Genomic DNA, 19,246 nt, shown 5'->3' on the forward strand with positions numbered 1-19,246 from the left:
GGGAGAGAGAGGGAGGAAAGGGAGGGAGGAGAGAGAGAGAGGGGAAGGGGAGAGAGGAGGAAAGGAGGGAGGGAGAGAGAGAGAGAGGGTGGAAGGGAGAGAGTGGAAGAAAGGGAGGGAGAGAGAGGGTGAAGGAGAGAGGAAAGGGAGGGAGAGAGGGAAAGGGAGGGAGGGAGTGGAGGAAAGGGAGGGGAGAGGGAGGAAAGGGAGGGAGGGAGAGAGAGGGTGGAAGAACGGGAGGGAGAGAGTGGAGGAGGGAGGAGAGGGAGAGAGAAAGGGAGGAGAGAGAGGAGGAAAGGAGGACAGGGAGGGAGAGAGTGGAGGAAAGGGAGGGAGGGAGAGAGAGAGGGTGGAAGGGAGGAAAGGGAGGGAGGGAGAGAGTGGAGGAGGAGAGAGAGAGAGAGAGAGAGAGAGGGAGGCAGGGAGGAAAGGGAGGGAGAGAGTGGAGGAAAGGGAGGGAGGGAGAGAGAGAGGGTGGAAGGGAGGAAAGGGAGGGAGGGAGAGAGAGAGGGTGGAAGGGAGAGAGTGGAGGAGGAGAGAGAGAGAGAGAGAGGGAGGCAGGGAGGAAAGGAAGCTGTGGGAGCAATATCTGAGGCGCGTAGTCATTCTCCATATTTACCCTAAACCAACACAGTAATTCCCATGTACCTGTGTGCGCTGGCGGCCATATCCCGGAGACCCTAAGGCACATGTTGACGGGACTTTGTGAGAATGTGCGTCCGTAGTCTGCACAGGCCTGGCCTAGATGTCCTCGTCACATCGCTCATGACGGCCGAGAAAATGTCTGAAAGGGGAGCGTCGGCAAAGATAATGTCCTGTTAGTTTACACGCACTCTGCGATATTGTTGAAACTGTACAGCGCAGAACGCTGGGATTGTACGAGTGTGTGCGTCTCCAGTGTGTGCAGGTCTGGCGTAAGTATCGTTGTCGCATCGCTTGTGGCGGCAGAGAAAATGGTAAATGGTTTGGCGTCGGCAAGATTAGTTTAGCGAAAGTGTCGGAAAAATTCAACGTGTTTTGCGATACCGTTGAAACTGTTGGGTGCAGGGCAGTGAGATTTCAGGAGTGTGCGTCTGTTGTGTGTGCTGGTCTGGCATGAGTATCCTTGTCGTGTGACTTGTGACGGCGGAGAAAAAAAAAAAAGTTGTGTCTCGGCAAGATAGGTTACCGAGAGTCTGAACGCATGTTGTGATATCCTTGAAACTATAGGGTACAGGTCGATGGGACTTTAATGTGTTGTGTGTTTGTACCCAGCGCTGATGTGGCATAGATATCCTTGTCATGTGACTTATGACGGTTGAGATAATTAACAAAAAGTTGTGTCTCGGCAAGATAGGTTACCGAGAGTCTGAACGCATGTTGTGATATCCTTGAAACTATAGGGTGCAGGTCGATGGGACTTTAATGTGTTGTGTGTTTGTACCCAGCGCAGATGTGGTGTAAATATCTTTGTCGAGTGACTTATAATGGCCGAGAAAATTAACAAAAATTGTGTCGGCAAGATAATTTTAGCGAACGCCTCCAAAACATTGAACGTGTTTTGCGATATCATTGAAACTATAGGGTGCCGGTCAATGGGGTTTTATGGGCAGGTGCGTCCATGGTGTGCGCTGGTCTGGCATGAGTATCCTTGTCGCATCGCTTATAACAGCCGAGAAAAATGGAAAAAAATATAAAAAGTGAACAAATTTGGTGTGTGAGAGAGAGAGAGAGAGAGAGAGAGAGAGAGAGAGAGAGAGAGAGAGAGAGAGAGAGAGAGAGAGAGAGAGAGAGAGAGAGAGCACAATGTATAATCTATTGAGTGTACAGTATTCTGCGTTATAGCCAGACAGCTACTCGGTGCTTTACGACAAAGATCTAACCTGCAGTTATATATGTCAAACTATTTGGTGGGAATGGCAAAGGTTACTGGCGCGGCGGTGGAGTTCAGGACCGTGACATTGACCCAGTGGTGGTGGTGGTGGTGGTGGTGGCTGCGGGGGTCATGTTTCTTGAAGGCCACTCCCTCTAAGCATGAAAAATGAGAAAAAATCATCACTCAGGCAAACCATTTCATAATTCATATCAACGCATTTGTGATCAGTTTATGCATCATCTATTTTGGGGTTTATATCAGGGCAAAAATTTGGCCTGTTGCTGGTGTTGGGTTACTGGTGACCACTGGTTTGACATTCCCCAGACCTGTCTATATAATGCAAAATGCTGTGATTCATGTGTTGCTTCCTTAATAATGATAAGTGGGATATTACTTAACCCGGTAGCAGCGACGTGCTAGATTTGTGGCTTTACCGTGTAGCAGTGACGGGCCAGATTTGTGGCTTTACCGTGTAGCAGTGACGGGCCAGATTTGTGGCTTTACCGTGTAGCAGTGACGGGCCAGATTTGTGGCTTTACCGTGTAGCAGTGACGGGCCAGATTTGTGGCTTTACCGTGTAGCAGTGACGGGCCAGATTTGTGGCTTTACCGTGTAGCAGTGACGGGCCAGATTTGTGGCTTACCGTGTGGCACCGTGGGCGTTATTGGCTTTACCGTGTAGCAGTGATGGGCCAGATTTGTGGCTTTACCGTGTAGCAGCGACGGGCCAAATTTGTGGCTTTACCGTGTAGCAGCGACAGGCCAGATTTGTGCCATGATATAAACCCCCCAAAATAGATGATACATAAACTGATCACAAATGCTTTGATATATATTATGAAATGGTTTGTGTGAGTGATGATTTTTTCTCATTTTTCTCGCTTAGAGGGACCATTAAGAAACATGGTCCCCGACGCTACCACCACCACCGGGCTAAAAAAGCTTCTTCATAAGGTAGGTCTCTGTCTTCCCTCCCCCCCCCTCTCTCTCTCTCTCTCTCTCTCTCTCTCTCTCTCTCTCTCTCTCTCTCTCTCTCTCTCTCTCTCTCTCTCTCTCTCTCTCTCTCTCTCTCTCTCTCTCTCTCTCTGCTACTAGTTCTACTTTTAATATATTTTTTTATTCAACAGGTTAGAAAAGAAGAACAACATGTTATAACCACCACCATCACCACCAACACCACCACCACCACTATGGCAACCACCACCCCCACCACCCCTACCACACAGCCGCCACCACCGCCACCACCACCACTCAGCCCACCGTCATAGAGAGTGGGCGGCCTCACCCTTTCCTGCCCTCGTATTTGCTGGACAGTGTGGTGAGTGGCTCTGTCCTGCCTCACACACCTTGCCTCACACCTGCTGACATTTTTAAAGACTGTGGCCGCCCAAGAGGGTTTAGGAGGATGTAAATTAACAGGGAAGGAGTGGAAGAGCTCATCTCAATGCCCTAAGAATCCCAACACTCCCACTCAACTCCAAACTCCACAAAATTACCTACGAAAATATACAAAGAATTCAAGCCTGTCAACCCTTAAAGCGGTGGCTTGCTTGTTTTGCCGTGCCTGTCCTCCCACGCGGCATACTCAGGCAAAAACTTACCTCACTTCAACCTTTCATATCTTCACTCCTATGTATTTCACGTGACTCACTGAAGCACCATTGTAAAGTACATACCCTTAACTGCCCTTTGACGTTAAGTTGAAGACCATATAACCTTTGCTAGAGCGAGTACGGAAAATTGAATTAGGATCACTGAAAACACATTATTATAGACAGTTCTCCACCCCCAGTGGACTTCCCTTCTATGACTAAGACTTGCATACAGTTTATGTGAAACACACCCCAAAAAACTTAACTTCCGGGTCTTCCTGATGCCTGTGGTGGGTGCTGAGGTCAAAGGGCCCATCTCGTGGATGAAATTCACTGTAAGGTGAGAAGAGGTGGCTGTCTAGCGGACATCTTCTCAAAGCTAGCACAAGGCGTACACTGACCAATGATTAGTCAAGGCAGCATGGCTGGGTATTGTTGGAAAGAAAACCACATGCTTACCCTGCTTCACCACAAACAAGTTAAATTGACGGCGCACTAAGTCAAAAATACGCTGCCCCTCGGCACCAGCTGTGACCCACTATTGTCCACACCCTTGGTGTGAGCCCAGGCACCAGCTGTGACCCACTATTGTCCACACCCTTGGTGTGAGCCCAGGCACCAGCTGTGACCCACTATTGTCCACACCCTTGGTGTGAGCCCAGGCACCAGCTGTGACCCACTATTGTCCACACCCTCGCTGAAAGGGTTAAGGATTGTGGCTGTCCGAGAGGGTTCAGGAGGATGGAGATCAACAAACTCCTCAAAATTACCACCAAAAATATGCAAAAAATTAAAGCCTGTCAGAAAGTTGCGTGTGACAAGAACTAACATTTTTGGCGGCTGTGGAACACTGGGAGGGTGTAGGGTTATGATGTTCACTACTACTACTACTACTACTACTACCATAGCTGGGCACAGTAACAGAAAACCTTATTCCCGATAACTGTTAATGGAAAACCTTATCGGTGATAACCGATATTCATTAACTGGAGACAAATATAGGTGATAACCGATACCCGATATAAATCCACAATTCCGATACTAGCTAGCGATAAGTCCGATAGGTGAAAATGATACTATATTGATATTTCAAATAAAAAATCATAGATGAATTCAAATTTTCATTATCTGTATTTTAGAAAACTTACAAAACCTGAAAACCACACGTTGACACGTACCTATGGACGGTAATGCTAGAAACGCCTGAACTGGTGTCGTGTTATTTGGCGTCCCCACCGTCAAAAGCTGGTGCTTTTGTTTGCAAACACTGGTCTCTCATGAACTGCGCATCCTCTGACCAGCAAGCGTACACCTGTACAGTCTCACAAAGCTTTTAAACCGTAATTAAGAGTTGCTGGAAGGCTGAATCAGACATACAGTACCACTACCACCATCCCCGCTGTTTCTAGAATGACACTCTGTACGAGTTGTATGTAGCTATTTATATGTACAGAGTGTCGTTCTAGAAACAGCGAGGATGGTGGTACTGTTTGTCTGACTCAGCCTTCCAGCAACTCTCAATGTGTTAAAAAGCTTTTTGAGATTGTAGAGGGCTACGCTTACTGGTCTGAACATGTGCAGTTCACGAGAGACCAGTGTTTGTAAACAGAAGCGCCAGCTTATGACGATGGGACACCAAATAACACAACACCGGGTGCCTTCAATACCATGGCATACTCACAAACGAATATGGAATATCAAATTTGAGGCAGTGAATAATAATTTTGGGGGCAAAGTTAAATGATTTTTCTCTTTGATATATTGATTTTTGAGTCTAACATAAAAAATAACCTAGTGTTTTAATGTTGATGATCTAAGTATGAATGTTTTTTTTCTTTTCTGAGAGGTGGAAAAAAGTAGCGATTATCGCTGGTTTGGTTACAAAAGTAACAAAGATACCGATATATATTTAAATAAGTAGCGGATGGCCGATAACCCGATTTTGTTATCAGCGATAAAGTATTGCGATAACGCCCAGCTATGACTACTACTACTACTACCACCACTACTACTACCACCACCTCTACTACTACTACTACTACTGCTGCAGGAGGATGGCTTGGGCAGCAGTGGCAACAGTGAGGTGGCGGCCGGCGGAGGGGGAGAGAGACAGGCGGAGAAGAACGTCAAGGTCCATTTCAATTCTTCCTTCAACGTTGTCAAGTACAGGGACATCAAGGTGTGTGTGTGTGTGTGTGTGTGTGTTTACCTAGTTGTTAAATACAGGAAAAGAGCAGTACTAGGCTCGTGCTGTCCCGTCTCCATAACGCTTATTATCCAGTTTGGCTTGAAGTTCATGAATCATTTTTGCACACAGCCTCCTCGTCAAGTCCGTTCCATGTTGTTATGTATGGAAAACTGTATTTCTTGATGTCTCTCCTACAGTTGTTCTTCAATTTCTTACCATTGTCACACTTCTGTCACGCACCACTAGGTCTTCCCTGTCCAATTTCTCCACTCCCTCTTGTATCCTGTACAATGCTATTAGGTCCCCTCTCTCTCTCCTTCTCTCCAGTGCTGTTAGTCCCAATGTCTCCAGTCTTTCTTCATAAGTACATTCTCTCATAGTTTCTGGTAATTTAGTCGCTGTTCTTTGTATTCTTTCCAACTTTCTAATTTCTTTCTTCAATCTAGGTGACCACACTAATGCTGCATATTCCAGTCTTGGACGTATCATCCATGTTATTAGTTTCCTCACCATTTCTTCATCTAAATATGTAAATGCTGCTTTTATGTTTCTAAGAAAATCGTATGTTTCCCCAGTTATCCGGTCTATATGTTTTCCAAAGGATAACCAGTCTGTTATGGTCACTCCCAGATCTTTTTCCTAAGTTTTTTTTCAATGATTCTTTCCCTGATATTCGTCTACTGCTCTTACCAAACTCCATCACGCTACACTTCTCTGTATTGAATGTCATTTCCCATTTGCGTGACCATTCGCTCATTCTATCGAGATCTTGGCTCAGGGCTACACAGTCTTCTTCATCAGCCACCCTCCTCATTATTTCAGCATCATCAGCAAACACATTCCTATAGCTTGTCACCCCTTCTGTCATGTCATTAATATAAGTTACAAACATAATCGGAGCCAGCACCGATCCTTGGGGGACTCCACCAGTCACTTCCATCCAGCTTGATTTATTTTTCCTAATTACTCTTTTCATTTCTCTCTTCGTCAAAAAGTCCATAATCCAATCCAATATTGAACCACCCAGACCTCCAACATGATTAAGTTTCCATATTAATCGCTTGTGTGGTACTCTATCAAACGCCTTCTTTAAGTCCAGATACACACAGTCTGCCCAACCGTCCCTTTCCTGCACTATATCAATTACTCCTGAATAGAAGCTGATCAGATTAGTTACACAAGACTCCCCTCCTCTGAATCTGAATTGGCTATTTGTTAGTATACTGTTTTCTTCTAAATACTCCACCCATCTGTTTTTTTTAATAATTTTCTCACACATCTTTGCTGCTACACTTGTTAATGACACTGGCCTATAGTTCAACGGGTCCTCCTTACTTCCTCCTTTATGTACTGGGACGATGTTAGCCCTCTTCCAGTCTCTCGGTACCTTCCCTTGTGCTAGCGAGACATTAATCAAGTTGCTCAACTTTTCAGCTATTTGCTGGTTACACTTTTAGCACCCAATTTGATATACCATCCGGTCCTGCTGATTTCCTCGCATCCAATTCTTCCAATAATTTCCTAACTTCATCTGCTGATGTTTGTATTCTCTCCAGACCCACCCACTCTATTCCCCGGCACTGCATCTACACCTTCAAACTCACTCTCCCTTGTGAACACTGTTTGGAAACAGTTATTCATCACTTCTACTATTTCACCTATACTATCAAAAGTTTCACCATTAACTTTAACTTTCTGAATCTCATCTCTATTTTTCAACTTTCCATTTATGAACTTATAAAACAGTTTTGGCTGGTCTTTGCACTTATCTACAATATTTTCTCAAAATTCCTGACACACCTCCTGCAGACCTCTAACAGACACTGGGGCACCAGACTGACAACTAACCTGAGACTCACCAACCTGGGACAGTGGTACCGACGCTCCCCTGCCCAGCACCGGCAGATCCACTGGTGCAGTGTTTGTTGCCCATTGTACCACTGGTGCAGTGTTTGTTGCCCATTGTACCACTGGTGCAGTGTTTGTTGCCCATTGTACCACTGGTGCAGTCATCACTGCCCATTGCCACCACTGGTGCAGTGTTTGTTGAACCATTGTACCACTGGTGCAGTGTTTGTGCCCATTGCACCACTGGTGCAGCCACAAACAGCTCGCAGGGACTATTCACTTATCATTGTTTCATTGTACCACTCCCCAGCCACCCCCTGACAAGCCATCAAAAGCTCCAACAACCAGCCACTTTTGCTGGATGTTCACAGTGGGCATGTGTCCCCAGCCACTTATTTCCCAGGACACAGCCATACCTCGCCAGCCACCCCTGGACTGCCGCTGCCATGTCCTGTCCTGCCGGTGTATTTCGCCGCCCCTGCACAGCCAAATAAGTTTAAACCAAATCTAACTTTCCTGGACACAGCCATCACTCCCCAGCCACCCCCTGACACGGCAGTGTGCTGTATGGACACAAAGAGTGTTCTTTGCTGTCAGACGGCTGACGTTCTGGAACAATACCGAGGGGGCCTCTCCCCCTCGACCCCTTTCTATTTTCCGGAAGTCACTTGTCACTGCCCTGCATTCAGGGACTAAGAAGAATCCATGCTGTAAGCACTGACTTGGCCAGAGGAGGCTGTGGACCCCTCCTGAACACTGTCCCATGCATGTGCCAACAAAATCCCGTTGACCAATCTTTGATATTCTTAGAGCCAGCTCACACAATGTCCACACTTCTCCGTGCACATAGCCCATTTCTTTCACACTGTCCCTCAAATTCATGTGTGTGTGTGTGCGTTTCTCTCCATTTGTGTTGTATGTACGTACATGAAATTCAGTGTGTACGTGGGGCACACACACACACACACACACACACACACACACACCATATCCCGTTGTGTTATCTTTAACATTTCCAGAGCTAGCTTACTAAAGGTCCAAACTTTTTATGCATCCCTTGTATTTATTTCCGTCTCTCCCTCAACTTCATGTGTGTTAGTTTGTGTTTTTCTCCGTTTGTTTTCCATGTGCGTAACTAGAATTTTGTGTGTACGTACATGCGTAAGCTGTTCACGCACACTCCCACAAAATCCTGTTGAGCTATCTTTAACATTTTTAGAGCTAGCTCACAAAATGTTCAAACTTTTTCAGGTCTGCGGGCCGTGGGAGTCACGTGTCACCCTCCCGAGCTGCCGGTCTTGGTGGTGCCCAGGCTGGAACACTCCCCGCCCAGTGTTGTGGCACCTGAGGAGGCACTGTAAGACCCTGTGCCTGTTGTATAAGGTGTTGTAGTAGTAGTAGTAGTAGTAGTAGCATACTTATGTACATAGGTAACTATAGCAGCTACACCATTGCCCGTTTTCTTGATTTCTCTTGTGAAAACTGTTTAACTATTGTTTCAAATGTCATTGAGGAGGTGACATCATTTTCAATTGACATAACAGACCAAGCATTCAGTCGTTTTTTAGTCATTGTTGAACGAAATCTGTTTCTGATATAAGACAGTTTGGAAAATGAACGTTCACCTTCGCAGACTGTGACTGGTAATGTTGAGAACAGTTGCAGAACAGTTGAAACATTGGCAAATGTTGACTCTACAATGGATTCTTCCTTAAGTATTTTAACAGGACATGAGGACAATGATCCAACTTCAAATGGGTTACAAATTCATCCTCGCCGTGGGGCTCCAAGTCATTGATGTATTTTTTCACCAAGCCGGATACATCAACTCTCAGCTGTGCAGGATCATTCTCCCTCAATGACGTGATAATGGCAGAGTCGTGAGATATCTTGTGATAAGCCTGGCGACGTTGAGCTAACCTTGCAAGTAACTTGTCAGTGATGACAACAAAACTCTGTACAGGGAATATTTGTGCATCTTGAAGATCTGCATCAGGTTCAGCAGAGTCAGCAGCTTGACGCCGCCGTCTTCTCTTCCGTACCTTTTCCGATACATAGACTTGCTCAACATTTTCCATCAGATTTTTTGCATCATTCTCCAGTTCATGAAATTGAGCACGAAGCTCAGCAACAAAACTTTCAAGTGCTGGAAACAATGACACAGCCATGTTGATGTCAATATCTGTGCTTTGGAGAGGAGTACTAGCTTTAGGAAAGCGCTGGAGGGTCTTGTTCCAAAGAACACACTTAATGCATTTTCAAGAAGGCACATTTTTTTATCTATTTATTTATTTATTTATTTATTTTTTTTTTTTATCAACAGTCCAACGAAGCGTACTGATCTCCCTGAGGCTACAGCCATGTCCGGGATTTCCATCATGTGGGAGCCCAATCATGGGTCGGGTGTATCAGGTTTTGTGGCCCCTCAGTGCTGGGGCCTACGCCATGGCGTGCTTGGCGTATAGCAGTGGTATTCATTGCGCGGGTGAGATGGAAGACGTACTACTTAATTTAATTAGTTGAGTTACGCTAACTTGCAGTAGCTGCGGCTCTCTAAATCAATGTGTTTAACCAAAGTGGCTCTCTTGCAAAAATTAGTGAATAACACTGGCGTATAGGATAATCCGGCCCTGACTAGAACAAGTCCAGGCAAGTTAGTGTTTTTCCTGCTGTGTATTCCTCCGAGCTTTATGTAAATTTAAACTAACGAAACCTAACTGACAACCTAACCTTGTAATGCCAGTATTTGATTAAGTACAGGAATATATATATATATATATATATATATATATATATATATATATATATATATATATATATATATATATATATATATATATATATATATATATATATATATATATATATATATATATATATATATATATATATATATCAGTGGTGGGCACCGATCACTTTTTTGCTGTTCCCGATCATCCGATCACTTTGGACAACTGATCCGATTCCGATCATCCGATAATTTTTTAAGTACTGCTGTTCCGATTAATCATTCCGATCATCCGATAATTTTTTAAGTACTGCTGTTCCGATTAATCATTCCGATCATCCGATAATTTTTTAAGTACTGCTGTTCCGATTAATCATTCCGATCATCCAATCATTAAAACTTATAATGATATTTATTTATTTTTTTTATAAAATAATAATTAAAAAAAGTATTTAAGGCGTTCTTTACATAATAATTTCAAATAAGTAATAAGTTATTTATTTGCTTATAAATATTTTCTTCCTCTTTCTTTTGGTATATAGGACACGGTAAAGAAAAAAAGTTATCTTAAATTCTTATTTTAGGCATTTATTTAAGTCTACCCTTTTTATTCAGTTTATGAAAGTATGGAAAAATAACTCCCGCGTGGTGGCAGATTCCTGGGACCAAACGGGAAAGATTAGATGGAGTTACGATATATGAGGGAAAACACACACACACACACACACACACACACACTCAAACACACACACACACACACACACACACACACACACACACACACACACACACACACACACACACACACACACACACACACACACTCAAACACACACACACACACACACACACACACACTCAAACACACACACACACACACACACACACACACACACACACACACACACACACACACACACACACACACACACACACACACACACACACACACACACACACACACACACACACACACACACACACACACACACACACACACACACACACACACACACACTCAAACACACACACACACACACACACACACACACTCAAACACACACACACACACACACACACACACACACACACACACACACACACACACACACACACACACACACACACACACTCAAACACACACACACACACACACACACACACACACACACACACACACACACACACACACTCAAACACACACACACACACACACACACACACACACACACACACACACACACACACACACACACACACACACACACACACACACACACACACACACACACACACACACACACACACACACACAGATAGGAAAAGGGTGTTGATAAGTTCCCCGCATACATACACTGATATGGCTATGGAGAAGGAGGGGTATGGGGAGCCACCCATATAACACTCTCTCTCTCTCTCTCTCTCTCTCTCTCTCTCTCTCTCTCTCTCTCTCTCTCTCTCTCTCTCTCTCTCTCTCTCTCTCTCTCTCTCTCTCTCTCTCTCTCTCTCTCTCTCTCTCTCTCTCTCTCTCTCTCTCTCTCTCTCTCTCTCTCTCTCTCTCTCTCTCTCTCTCTCTCTCTCTCTCTCTCTCTCTCTCTCTCTCTCTCTCTCTCTCTCTCTCTCTCTCTCTCTCTCTCTCTCTCTCACTCCCCCTCTCTCTCTCTCTCTCTCTCTCTCTCTCTCTCTCTCTCTCTCTCTCTCTCTCTCTCTCTCTCTCTCTCTCTCTCTCTCTCTCTCGCAAATGGTAGAGCCTTTGCGAGAGAGAGAGAGAAAGAAGAAGGAATAGATTGCAGCAAATAATAATAATTATGATAATAATAAAATTACAATAATAACAATAATAATAATAATAATTACATAGAGAGGTTTCCTAGCGACGTAGGGTAGCCCAAAGAATAAATATTACAATAATAATAATAATAATAATAATAACAATAATGATAATAATAATAATAATAATAATGATAAAACACAGAATTATGATGCTCAGAATAATATTGTGGATACATATGGTTTGAAGGTCTGTTCTACATTTTTGATGGAGAAATCGATAAAGAAATTGATTTATAAAAATAAAGTTGTATTCACTCAGAACACAGAATCAAGAAAACCTTACTCCATCTAAAACTAGCATCTCTCTCTACTAACCATTGAAGGTTGCCACGTCTCTGGGGCCGTGAGGAAGGGGAGGGAAGGGATGATACACGTCAAGGTCTTGTAGAGGGACCTCACTCTTCTCCAGTCAGGAGGGGAAGTCCCCACCGACACTTTACTGGAACCCTGTGGTGAAGGCAGGCTCAACATATACATGTGTGTGTGTGTGTGTGTGTGTGTGTGTGTGTGTGTGTGAGAGAGAGAGAGAGAGAGAGAGAGAGAGAGAGAGAGAGAGAGTGCGCGCTCGTGTATGTGACATGTATGTATGTATGTGTGTGTGTGTGTGTGAGAGAGAGAGAGAGAGTGCGCGCTCGTGTATGTGTGTGTATGTGACATGTATGTATGTATGTGTGTGTGTGTGTGAGAGAGAGAGAGTGCGCGCTCGTGTATGTGCGTGTATGTATGTATGTATGTGTGTGTGTGTGTGTGTGTGTGTTGTAAAATAATCTACTAAGAGCACAAAACAGTCTTGCCATAAATGCAAATGTCCTCTGAAGGCGAGGGCGTGGTGTCCCTGGGAGCTCTGGTGCTGCAGTGCTGGCGGCAAGGGTCGCTTGGCAGCCCTCGGTGGTGGTGCGGCTGGCGGTGGCAGGAGCTCACTCTCAGACTGGTGGAATATAATTATATTGAATGGAGCATCAAACTGTTGTAAAAACAAACCAGTAAACTTACCTATAATATTTTGTGCATGGCCTGGGTCAAAGTCGTGTCCTGATATAATCAATTTCTTAGAGTATATAATGTTGGCCCATCACACACACACACACACACACACACACACACACGTACATGTCACATACACGCCCATACACGAGCGCGCGCACACACTCACACACACACACACACACACACACACACACACACTTACTTTAGACTGTTCTGCCTGCATATTTACTGTTTGATGGCTTGTGACCGACTAAATGGGTGATGCGTCATGCCACCATACACAATAGCAGGCGACAACTGGCAACAAAAAATATTCTTTATGATTGGCTTGTGACTTGAGAGAGAGAGAGAGAGAGAGAGAGAGAGAGAGAGATGCTCAGACAATATACATAAGTTATAATTTCTAGTAGACACACACACATAGTATCACATTCATATTATCAATATTTCACATAAGCATAGAGTATAAAATATTACTGTAATTACCTTGTAAAAGTAGAGAGCGTTGATAAATCTTGTATAGATGGAGGACTCAGCAACTGATTGTGTTCATATAAACTTCACATTATGATATTTACAATATTTACAGGTGTTTTACTCATCTAGAATGACAGAAGGGTGTGGTGTGCTTGGAAACAGTCGCCGAGGCACAGTCCAACATTGCATTCCTTGCTCGTGGTTGTGACGCGTTTCCTTTTTCTCTCTCTCATTGTGGTGTCTTTGCACACTACGCACTCTCTCTGCCCCTTTCGCCCAGCTCTTCTCGGTGGAGGGGGTACACGGATTGGAATATGGAGCGCAAATGCCTCTGCAAACTTCAGGCGACTGATGTTCCTCCTTGCCTCATCACTCCGCCGACCAGGGCGTGACTCAATGGAGCGAGGTTTCCCGAATCTTTCAAGGAGTTGTGTTACAACTAGCTTACTAAAAGCACGAAGGGAAGATTTTTCTCCTGTTTTTACCGTGTACATGTTGTAAGCATTTAGCATGCACATGTCAGTCAGATGGAAGGCCAATTTCCTGGTCCAGTTCTTTGTTTTCCTAAGGCAGTCTACAGATGTTATCTGCATGTCACTCTTGTCGATAAGTCTCGTATTCTCGTTATAGTCATTCACAACATCCGGCTTCCTAATTTTCTCACTCGTTTTCCATGATGTTTTTCCGGTATCTCACCTCTGTGAATGGTTGACAGGAGATGGACTTCCTTCTTGTCGTGCCACCGAATGACGAGAATTCCATCACATTTGTGTTTCTGAACGTCGCCTCTTTTGCTTGGGTGAAAGTGTGGCATGTTTTTTCTGTTCTCTTTCACAGTTCCCGCTGCACCAGTGCCGTGATCTATCAAGAACTTAGCAAGTGCAGGACTTGTGTAGCAGTTGTCGGTATATAACATATGTCCTTTTCCTAGGTATTTCTCCATGAGAAGCTTGACAACTGCACCTGACACGCCGAGAGGATCACCTTTGGGAAGGTCTATGTCACTTGTGGAATATATGCACACGTCTAATGCAATTCCAGTTTCACAATCACACAGGATGAACATTTTTATACCAAACCGGTGACGCTTAGATGGAATATATTGCTTGAAATGCAACCTTCCTTTGAAAAGCATCAATGATTCATCAATCACCAGCTTTTGGAAGGGATTGAAGAAGACCTTGAACTTCTGTAGAATGTTGTTCATCAATGGTGGAATTTTCCACAAAGGATCAGCTTCATTCCGGTGTGCATGATCAGCAAAATGAATGTTTTTCAGTATGCTTGGATACCTGCCCCTGGTGAAGTAGGTTGGGAATACAGGCATGAAAAGGACATCCCTCAGCCAGTAGTCATCAAGCACACTTTTTCTGGAGTGAGGCATAAGAAGTGTAATTGCTATGAAAGTCAGAAGTTCTTCTCTTGTTACATCTTTCCAGGCTTTTCTCTCTTCTTCTGTTTTGTCTTCTATAGTTTGGTGGAAATACCTGTTTGTTTCCCGCACAATGAGATCAACCAAATCATTGTCAAAATAGGCCAAGAAATAATCACACTCTGCAGGTGTCTCTGGCAGCTTGAACGCATCTGTTATGCCAACAGGTGAGCCTTGAAATGCCAATGGAAGTGGCACGAAATCACTCCCTTCACTCCACATAAAAGAATGTTCATCGGAAGTGGATGTACGCGCCCGCTTCCTTCCTCCAGGCAAACTTCTTCCTCGAGGCAAACTTCTTCCTCCAGGCAAACTTCTTCCTCGAGGCAAACTTCTTCCTCCAGGCAAACTTCTTCCTCGAGGCAAACTTCTTCCTCGAGGCAAACTTCTTCCTCGAGGCAAACTTCTTCCTCAAGGCAAACTTCTTCCTCGAGGCAAACTTCTTCCTCGAGGCAAACTTCTTCCTCGAGGCAAACTTCTTCCTCGAGGCAAACTTCTTCCTCGAGGCAAACTTCTTCCTCGAGGCAAACTTCTTCCTCGAGGCAAACTTCTTCCTCGAGGCAAACTTCTTCCTCGAGGCAAACTTCAGATCGGACGATCGGATGTGCCCAGCTCTGATGTGTATATATATATATATATATATATATATATATATATATATATATATATATATATATATATATATATATATATATATATATATATATATATATATATATATATATATATATATATATATATATATATATATATATATATATATATATATATATATATATATATATATATATATATATATATATATATATATATATATATATATATATATATATATATATATATATATATATACATACATACATATATATAAGTGTCGCCAGGATCCGTTACCGCGTGGAATTGGTAACGGATCCTGGCGACACTTCTCTATACTTATAATACTTAACACTACTTTTAGCCCTAATTTCTATCTTCCCGTACTTAATCAAATACTGGCATTACAACCTAACCTGACCTGACCTCCATAACGGGCGAGCCCTTATATGCTTTGTCAGTATGGACACTCACAAACACTTGGCTGTTTTCCATGACATTCACGTACCCTGGATTGATGCAGAAGATTTTCTTGCGATGGAAATACTTTTTAAGGAAACTCAAGAAAGAAATGTGGCTGAGCAAGTAAAAAGGGAAAGGAAAAAGAAATATAGAGAATGCAAAATGAAACTAAAACAAGCAATAAAAGAAAGCAAGAAGAGAGTTGATGAAGACTTTGGAAAAAGACTAAGTGAAAAATATGGACAAGATGCCCTGTCTCAGGGCTTCCTTGGCATGGCCCACATGTCTCCTTATTGCCTGGAGGTGGCAGTGGTCGTCTTTCAAGGACTTTATCCGTCATTCTATTCTTCCGCCCTATGCGGTAATTTACGCCGATAATTAATTTACATTTCTTCTTTTCCAAAGCTTCCTGAGGAGTGTTTCTGGTCTCTTAGTCACCTAATGGATGCAGCCTTCTTATCCCTGTAGCCCCACAAGGCCGCAGCTCAGGCAGGGCCCGATGATAACTATTTGGCGTCCTCATCACCTCTCTCTATCTATCGGGAACAAAGTACGACACGTCCCCTCGCATTCACTCTGACGCACTAAATGTCAAAGGAAACGCAGCAAATAATACTGGACTAAAATATACCGGATTTTTTTATTTCTTTATTTTTCTATCTATATTCAGTGACATTTAAACGTCCAGCCAAGCACAAGACGACTTTAAGGGCCATTTCAACTTTACAAGGAGTTTTCCTGTCATAAATATTAGTGTTTCCTGAAAATACAGATCCGGCCTATACTGACACAATGCAAAAACAAACGCTGATTTCATTTTTTGCAAAATGCCGCGACAAACTTGAAGCAGAGCATGTGGGCAAGCCTTGCATCACTGCCGCTGTTAAGAACTCACTTGAACACCGCAGCAAACTTCAAAAGATTTATGCCAAGTGGCCGGCCCTTACATATGAACATGTTTTTAAATCAAATAGAAAAAAATAACAATGATAATAAGAACTGCCAAAGCCAATTAGTACAAAGGCACATTAACAAGCCGGGGCCTCCAAAAGGCCTGGTCCACTATGAACAGTCTACTCGGTAAAAAGCGAGCCAAACTTCCTTCGTCTCTTACATTCAATGGTGATACGGGAACAGATTCTCATAATGTAGCGAACGCTTTTGATAACTATTTCGGCATTATCGGCAACACGCCAGCTGCCAGCGTCCCGGAGACCCAAGCACCTTTTGCCACACACACGCCTCAAAGAACCGCTTCCATTTTCTCTCTACTGGACGTGAAGTCAAGCTAAAAAAATAAGGTGTCAGTGTCCCCCATCGTTCTCTCCCTGGCAAATGTTGTTATACTTTTGTCATTTATAGGAAAACTACAAGAGGTAGAATAACACACAAAGCAGTGATGGAAAGTAGAAAGACCGAGCTATTTTTTGGCGTAAAGGAACTAAAAAACATTAGCGGAAAGTGGAGAAGAATTGATGTCAGAAATAAGACTACTGCCATTACTTTCAGCGAGGTCCAGGATCGCGTCATGCTAGCCGCCAGACACGTGGTGAGGGACGTCTCCTGCAAGAACTGCGGCGCCAAGCTTGGGTGGATCTACGAGTTTGCTACAGAGGAGAACCAGCGGTAAGCAGTGGTAGTGGTAGTAGTAGTAGTAGTAGTAGTAGTAGTCCCAGCAAACATTGAATGTACGGACCAATGTTGGCCAGTATCGGCATTCCGATTTTTACTATATCGGACCGATTACGTAAAATCTGGCAGCCGGTACAGGCCCGATCTAGGTCCGTTATCCGTTTGCACCGCGGTAAGTATCGGCCCAATGATGGTCCAGCGCCGGGCCGAAGCCGGCAGCCATAATCATGACATTATACCCGGCGCTGCCGATATCGGGCCAATACCAAATCTTATTTGCTTGCCCGCATTGCCCCTGTATATCTGCAGTAATATATATATATATTGTTGTGCTGGAAGCTTCCCCCGGCGACCACAGGCCTCTAGAAGGCTCCCGGAGAAACGAGCAAGGGGGCGGGGAGCAAGGCGAGCCGTCCGCTCCCCGCGGGGCGCGGCCAGGCGCCAGGCGGGAAGTGTTGCCAACTCGCATATATTTTTGCTACATGTTCTTGTGTGATCTAAAATATACTGTAACATTCTAGACTGTACTGTTCTGGATATATTAGGAGAAGAGGGCGAGAGAGTTTCAGTCTTAGTAAGCTAGTGGTAAGTGAAGAGTCAGAGTGAAGTGTACTACTAAGGAAGAATATTAAACTACAGAAGCTGTGCAAAGTGTTTACATATCTCCCGCCCACGGAGTCTCCTGACGGCGACACGGAACCCAAGTAACACGTCCGGCATAACACTGGTGTCAGGAGTGTAGGCATTTGTTTTTCGCCATGGAGACTCGTTCCCAAGCTGCCCAGAGGGACGACATGTTGACTGAACTTTTGGAAGCCTTGAGACTACAGGGGGAGAAACAAGAAAGAGCACAGCAACAACAAGAAGGAACACTTCAAGAACTCAAAGAACAACAAGAAAGAGCACAGCAACAACAAGAAGGAACACTCCAAGAACTCAAAGAACAACAAGAAAGAGCACACCAAGAACTCAAAGAACAACAAGAAAGAGCACAAAGAACTCAAAGAACAAGAAAGAGCACACCAAGAACTCAAAGAACAACAAGAAAGAGCACACCAAGAACTCAAAAGAACAACAAGAAAGAGCACACCAGAACTCAAAAAGACAAAAGAAAGAGCACAGCAACAACAAGAAAGAGCACAGCAACAACAAGAAGGAACACTCGAAGAACTCAAAGAACAGCTAGAAGATCGCTTCACAGGATTACAGCTACAGCTTAAAGCAGTACAAGATGGAAGTGAGTCAGTGCGAAGAGAAATGACTGATGTGACCACGAACTTGGGACAACGCCTGACAGAAGTGGAGAAAGAACACACAAATCTTCAACAAGAGATGGAGGTGGTACGGGAGACGACACACAAAGAAATACTAGAAGTGCAGGGAAAGGTGAACCGTACAGAACAGGCAGTTTGTGACGTAAGTGACAGAGTGAAGGCCCTTGAAGACTGCTTGGCTGGAAACAGACAGCCAATGCCTGCAGGGGCTAGTTGTACCCAAGATGCTTCTTCTACGCAAGTCCGGGGTAGTTTGAGCCCTGCTTCGCCTGAGTTTATCCCCGCAAGAAGTTTCGCCAGCCCCATGAGTCTGCTGGGTTCGCCTGTTAGAAAGAAGCCTCAGGA

The 19,246-nt window shown here is 44.1% G+C and overlaps 1 protein-coding gene and 1 long non-coding RNA gene across 2 annotated transcripts; one reads left to right on the forward strand and one right to left on the reverse strand.

Moving 5' to 3' along the window:
- Positions 1-449: 449 nt before the first annotated feature.
- Positions 450-7,560, forward strand: LOC126995137 (uncharacterized). The gene is made up of 4 exons (XR_007749992.1): positions 450-914; positions 2,982-3,172; positions 5,497-5,625; positions 7,444-7,560. It is a non-coding gene; the product is annotated as an uncharacterized LOC126995137 (long non-coding RNA).
- Positions 7,561-12,732: 5,172 nt separating this feature from the next.
- Positions 12,733-15,548, reverse strand: LOC126995135 (piggyBac transposable element-derived protein 4-like). Its single transcript, XM_050854410.1, has 2 exons — positions 13,233-15,548; positions 12,733-12,971 (listed from the first exon to the last, which is right to left on the reverse strand). Exon 1 carries the CDS (start codon positions 15,159-15,161, stop codon positions 14,142-14,144), a length of 1,020 nt encoding a protein of 339 aa, XP_050710367.1. The 5' UTR covers positions 15,162-15,548; the 3' UTR covers positions 12,733-12,971; positions 13,233-14,141.
- Between the last annotated feature and the right edge of the window lie 3,698 nt (positions 15,549-19,246).

This window comes from Eriocheir sinensis, unplaced genomic scaffold, assembly GCF_024679095.1.
Source record: "Eriocheir sinensis breed Jianghai 21 unplaced genomic scaffold, ASM2467909v1 Scaffold996, whole genome shotgun sequence".
NCBI classification, from domain to species: domain Eukaryota; kingdom Metazoa; phylum Arthropoda; class Malacostraca; order Decapoda; family Varunidae; genus Eriocheir; species Eriocheir sinensis.

Bases quoted from the DNA above. Each gene is read 5' to 3' on its own strand.
- LOC126995135 (XM_050854410.1), bottom strand. From the start codon at position 15,161: ATGTGGAGTGAAGGGAGTGATTTCGTGCCACTTCCATTGGCATTTCAA.